The sequence below is a fragment of the Electrona antarctica genome, assembly GCF_951216825.1.
Source record: "Electrona antarctica genome assembly, chromosome: 18".
In the NCBI taxonomy this organism is placed as follows: Eukaryota; Metazoa; Chordata; class Actinopteri; order Myctophiformes; family Myctophidae; genus Electrona; species Electrona antarctica.
Window position 1 is genome coordinate 26,877,522 of NC_136799.1, and position 6,242 is coordinate 26,883,763.

The 6,242-nt window shown below is 39.2% G+C and overlaps 1 protein-coding gene across 4 annotated transcripts in view; it reads left to right on the forward strand.

The window, feature by feature from the left end:
- fermt2 (FERM domain containing kindlin 2) overlaps positions 1-5,634 on the forward strand; it is a 51,987-nt gene extending 46,353 nt beyond the window's left edge. For 2 of the 4 annotated variants that reach the window (XM_079528937.1, XM_079528939.1), the window contains 4 exons: positions 313-333; positions 2,319-2,443; positions 2,581-2,722; positions 2,984-5,634. In XM_079528937.1, coding sequence (XP_079385063.1) covers positions 313-333; positions 2,319-2,443; positions 2,581-2,722; positions 2,984-3,157 — 462 coding nt within the window. In that variant the 3' untranslated portion in view covers positions 3,158-5,634. The remainder of the gene's footprint in view (positions 1-312; positions 334-2,318; positions 2,444-2,580; positions 2,723-2,983) is intronic. The other 2 variants (XM_079528938.1, XM_079528940.1) reach the window with 1 other exon arrangement.
- Positions 5,635-6,242: the final 608 nt, after the last annotated feature.

The following is a 6,242-nucleotide window of genomic DNA, read 5'->3' on the forward strand; positions in this document are numbered from 1 at the left end:
TGCACACTGCACAGGTCCCATGTTCAATTACTCTATGGAACCGATTGTTTTGCCACCTAACACTGTCTACTGTCTACTTGCTGTTACAGATGACTTAAAGACACTGCTGCTCTGCTTTCTCTGAACACTGCATGACCCTTCAGGCCTTCGCTGACTTGTTTTTCCTCATTTAGCATATTTACAGTTATGACCTGCTCTTTCCTGCAATATTGTTCTTAATTTCTTTTGTTTTATTTGTGCTTTCTTTCTTTTTTTTCTACCCCTGTGCATCTCTTTACCTCCTGTGTTATCCTTCCCACCCCCTCACTTCAGCCAGGCTATATCAGGGACTTGGTAAGTTTAAGATGTGTGTGTGTGTGTGTGTGTGTGTGTGTGTGTGTGTGTGTGTGTGTGTGTGTGTGTGTGTGTGTGTGTGTGTGTGTGTGTGTGTGTGTGTGTGTGTGTGTGTGTGTGTGTGTGTGTGTGTGTGTGTGTGTGTGTGTGTGTGTGTGTGTGTGTGTGTGTGTGTGTGTGTGTGTGTGTGTGTGGTTCTGAGCTGCAGATATATGCATGTGTCTGTAAACACAGATGTGTGGCTGTTTTACTAAACCAGAAATAGTCCCTAGTAAACCATACTGGTAACACTTGCTATGCATCCCATGTTTATAACGCATTATGAACACACTTATAAGACATTATAATCTTCTCATAACCATGTATAATTATATTTATAAGCGCTCATAAATAACCTTAATCATAACACATTATAAACTTTATTATAATGAATTATAATATCAAGTATTATACTTCATAACTTGCTTTGTATGCCATGTTTATAACGCATTATAAAAAATATTATAAGACATTTTCTTTATAATAAATTATTATAGATGTTAAATCTATGTTAAATTATTATAAAAAGTTCATGAACTTTATCATAACACATTTTGACTGCGGAGTCATATTTTGATGGAAGTGCATCAACTGTCAAGTATTAGGATGTTGATATTCATATTGTTCATCTTTAGGGCCCAAAATCACACCTCAGAAGGCACAAGTGTCTATTTCAAACAGACAGGCAAATCGACCAATGACAAAGCTTCTAGGAAAATCTTTGAATGCAGATTGTGGCCCCTAGATGTGTCACAGAGACTACATTTTTTTGGGAGCATTTTACCCATTGCTGGCTGTCTGAATACCCAAAAAAATAAAAAGGTCATTAAAATTGACATATTATTGCTTATAGCAGCTTTAATAAGTCAGTAAAATAATAAGCTTTTTTTTTTTTTTTTAGATTTTTTTTTTTGCGGCTTACGCCTTTTATTGGTTTTTGAAGGGACAGACAGTAGGCTGACAGGAAACGGGAGAGAGATGGGGGAAGACATGCAGTAAAGGCCGTGTCGGGCTCGGGAGTCGAACCCGCGGCACACTGCGACTGGATTACCAGTCGGGTGCCCAGACGGTTACGCCACCGCCTGGGCAATAATAAGCTTTATAATGTGTTTTGATAAAGTGTATCATTAAGTACTTTTATAATGCGTTATAAACATGGAATACATAGCAAAGTATGAAGTATTATAATACTTGATATTATAAGTCATTATAATAAAGTTTATAATGTGTTTGAGAAGAATCTAATATATTATAAGTGTGTTCATAATGCATCGTTATAAACGTGGGCTGCATAGCAAGTGTTACCAAAAAAATGGATAGTACTTTATCTCTAGTTTTCAGAAACACCACCTTAGTATTATTTTATTTTTCCTTTTGCTTCTAACACATTTCCTCCTTAGTGGAACTTTAGAGCCTTATTGCTTTGACAAAGAACTAAATTGGAGCTGTCCCTAACACTAACATTGTCATATAGAGTATCTTGATCTTGGAGAGTGAGGTCACTTTACATGTCTGTGTTGGGCTGATCCCATTGAGTCAGAGGTCATGGCTCAATCGGTCAAGTAAAAGAAAAAACACACACACACACACACACACACACACACACACACACACACACACACACACACACACAGAGAATGGTGGGCAAAGCTACTATAGCGCATTCATTTTAGTTTGGATCATCTGCACTATCTTTTCAAGTATGTTTGTCTTCTGTTGTTGTGTGAAGTAGACCTGTATTAAGGTAGCACTTTTGTTATGGGCTGACCCTGGGTGCACACCTGGCTTAATGGAAACAGACAGCCTGTGGTGTCCTCAAGTCAGAGCTCAATGGATGGTTTCTGGGTGGTGATGGGGTGGCTTTGCCCTTTGTTAGTTCATGTTAGTTATGGGTTCCACAATTTGAGTGTATAGACTAGTTGTATTCATGTGTGTGTGTTTGTCAGATTTCAGCCCGCATCCTGGAAGCCCACCAGAACGTGGCGCAGATGAGCCTCATCGAAGCCAAAATGCGTTTCATTCAGGCATGGCAGTCTCTACCGGAGTTCGGTATGACCCACTTCCTTGCCAAGTAAGCCCCTTCCTATCTACTCAATATGAGATTCCTTTCTTGCGTGAATGCATGTGGTGTGTGCGCATGAGTGTATTGTGTTGACACAGACATATTTTAACACTTACACGTTTACAACCAATTTGAATGATTCACAGGTTCTATAAGGAGAAGAAAGAGGAACTGATTGGCATCACCTACAACCGTCTAATCCGGATGGACGCCAGCACAGGAGACGCCATCAAAACTTGGCGCTTCAGCAACATGAAGCAGTGGAACGTTAACTGGGAGATCAAGCAGGTATTGAATGCTTGTATTGTTTTTCCCCCTGTAGCATATTTTATAGATGTTCTTCACATCACTCAGTGTTTTAAGGGGCTTCTTCCGAAGTTAAAGTGGAAATATTTTGATTCTGATACTGGTTCAAATTGCTCAAATAAGCACCTTTTCAATACCCTAATAATATCACTACCATGGTCAGACAATTCTCTCAAAAGGAGACAATAAATGGGACAAAGAATATCCAATCAAATTGGTCTCTGATCTGTTCCATGTGCTCAGGTGACTGTAGAGTTTGCAGACGAGCCCAGTTTGTCATTCGTCTGTGCTGAGGTGGACTGCAAGGTCGTACATGAGTTCATCGGAGGTTACATTTTCCTGTCCACGCGCGCCAAGGACCAGAATGAGTCTTTAGATGAAGAGATGTTCTATAAGCTGACCAGCGGCTGGGTCTGAGTTACTCTGGGCAACTGAACGTGGTCAAAGGTTTGTTGGGCAAAGTTCAAGTGTGGTGCTTGCCTTTCAGAGGGGAGGGAGGGTGGGAAAAGATTATATGGGTTTATTTTATTCTACTATTTCTTGGTCTTTTATTTTTTTTGGAACTGTGCTAAAGAGCCTGGAGTGGCACCACTATTGCCATGGCTGATGCCATTTCTATTGTTTGTTTTTGTTTTTTGGCCTGCATTAGAGCTGAGAAATTCATTTTTTAAAAACACTAATACTCTGCTGAGTGCAGTCAGTGCAAATGAACTCTGAACTCTTAATGTGGCCTAACCCGACGCTAGCAGAGGCTGCACACAAACAGGACGTTTGATGATGTTTCTCCCACAAACCCTCCTGAGTCTTGACTCCGTTTCCCAATCTCCTCCTTGTCCTCTATGCCTCTTTCTGGAGTGAAGCTCCCCAACCTACATCCATCACAACCTATCAAAATGAATGCCAAGAGGCCTTTCAATCCCAAAGACTTGTCTCTCTCTTTCTGCCTTCTCTCTTATTGGATAGAGGGAGCTGATGTCATCTGACTGTAAAGCCTATTAGCTATAACTATGTCATGACAGTAGTCCAACCAAACAATGTTATGATCCATCAAAGTTTCTTATGAACAATAATGTTATTTATTGATCCTGGTGGGTTTTTCTTTTCTTTTTTCCCCTTAGTTTTCACTCTAGTAAGGTGCTGCTCATGTTCTCTGGTTATTTGCATTACATATAATTGCGATCACTTATGTTATCTTACTCGTAGCCTGTTGATTATTTACACCCCAGCACCACCACACAAACCCACACAAACACTTAAAACACAATCAAAGAAACTGTCTACCTTATCGATATGAAGTCGTGATTGTTAATTATTGTACAAGTGTTCACTCAGTCCAATCTGTCCAATTTATGAAGGATTCTCACTTTTCTAGTTCCTTAGTTCACATGAAGTCACACGTTCAAGCACTTCGACAGTATAGAGATGGTCCCTTTTTATGAATAAGCTGTAGTGAAATCAGTTTTGCCTTTCTTGTTTTCTAAGGTCTTTGAATGATGTCCTCTGTGTTGAATAACTCTGGTGCGCTTCGAGAGTTTGAACAGAATCTTGTTCCATTTTAAATTAATGTTGATAGTTAGCATGTCTGCGTAAACACCACATTTCATTGTACTGGGAATGAATGTCCTGCATTCTTTACCATGGTGACGCTTGCCAAAAACAACCGCCTTTCAAGAATATCTTATCTTATTTGTATTTATTTTTATTTTTTGAGTGACACTGTCATAAGACTGAACATGAATTAGGCATTACCATCCCAAATACAGACATTGGTTGTCTTTTGTTCAACGGATGAGAAATGTGTTCATCTTCTGGCACTACATGTTCCAGAATAAAGTATATTTTACTGAGTCAATTAATTGAGATTTCAAATGAAGGTTGCTAACAAGAAGCGTGCCAAAATGGAGTAGAATTCTGTCTGTCATGTCTAAGGCTGTACCCACAGAGAGGACTGGATTTGGAAACCCTCAGCTAAGTACACTACAAATATAGGAGGGATACTATAATCTTAAAAGTACCTTCTTTTTATTACACCATATAGTATTATAATTCCTTTCATTGCGCACCAGCAAAATAGGTCAGCAAGATGAATATGCAAAGTCTTTTTTTCTTTGTCCTCAGTATGAAGGATCAGTAAATGAAGTATTAGTTTTTGTAACTAATGTAAAAAAAAAATACACAGGTTTTATAGAATTGTACAGTTATTGTTATTATTTTCAGGGTGGGGGGGCTGAGGGTTGAACTATTTTTTTCTTTTTTTCAAAGCCATGTCAACATTGTACACGTAGTATGAAAATGTGTGCCTGCCAATGTTCTGATCTTATTGAGTTTTTAGATGAAGATATATATGAAGATAACACTAGTCTCAAACTCCAGGTTCATAGGATTTCATGAAGATTTCTGTCCTCGCACTACATATATTATAATTTCTCGAAAATATGAATAGTATGCCTTTTCACTGTGCTTTATTTTCTTGTTGTTTCTCTATTACCAAGTGTATGTATTTCATATTCTGTTTTCTATCCAACTGTGGCACTGAGTTGCTTTCTGGCTCACTCCTTGAACAAACAATGAAATGTATAATTGATTTGTTCAATGCCTTTTTAGAAATATGAAGTCGCTAATGTCCATGTTTTATCATGATAGAGGCATGTCATTGAATGATGGTGGTATGAAGGAGACCCCCATAGCTTAGGCCCTGGAGTTTGAGACAAACCAGCAAAAATGAACTGAAGGAAGAGGAAAAACAAGCTTAGCCAATACAGTATATTGTTTTTCCTCTGAATTTGGTCTTTTTTGCTTGCCTCCAGTGTCCAGAACAGCAGTGCATGGCCTGCTGTTTTCAGACTGTAAAAATGCATTTATTTTAAAAATAATAAAAAATACTTTTTATTTAAGCAAGGTTGTCTTTCCGTTCTGCTTTCTGTGTATCAGGGCTCAGGGTGTATTCATTTTGGTGTACAATTTAGAAATGTAATAGTCCCTCTTATCCAGGTCGACTTAAAAAGTGTGATTGCGCAAACGTCATGAACTCTGGTCAACCAACAACATGGTATCACCAGACAGTGGCCTTGTGGTTAGTGTCTGCCCTGAAACTGGGAGGTCGGGGGTTCGATTTGGGGTCAAATCAACTAATGATTCCCAAGCGTGGCGCACGCTGCTGTTCACCGCTCCAAGAGATGGGTCAAATGCGGAGAACAAATTTCACTGCGGTAACGTGCGTGACTAATCGTACGACTTTGACTTTGGTAAGCCGTCCAGTAAACCGAGTGCCAAGAAAACCAATGTGACAAAGTAACTAGACTAGGACTTTGTCTTAACTTAAATCATATTGGGATGTGATTATTTTTAAATGCCTTTTCATACACTTGTTAAGCACTTGAAACACATTTGCTCCAGGTGCAGTTTCAGCATCTCCACCAGAGGGCAGTGCACAACCATATGTCCATCCCCATGCGCCTCCACCAGTCCATATACAGTAGGCAACCTTCCAAACTTCTTCAAT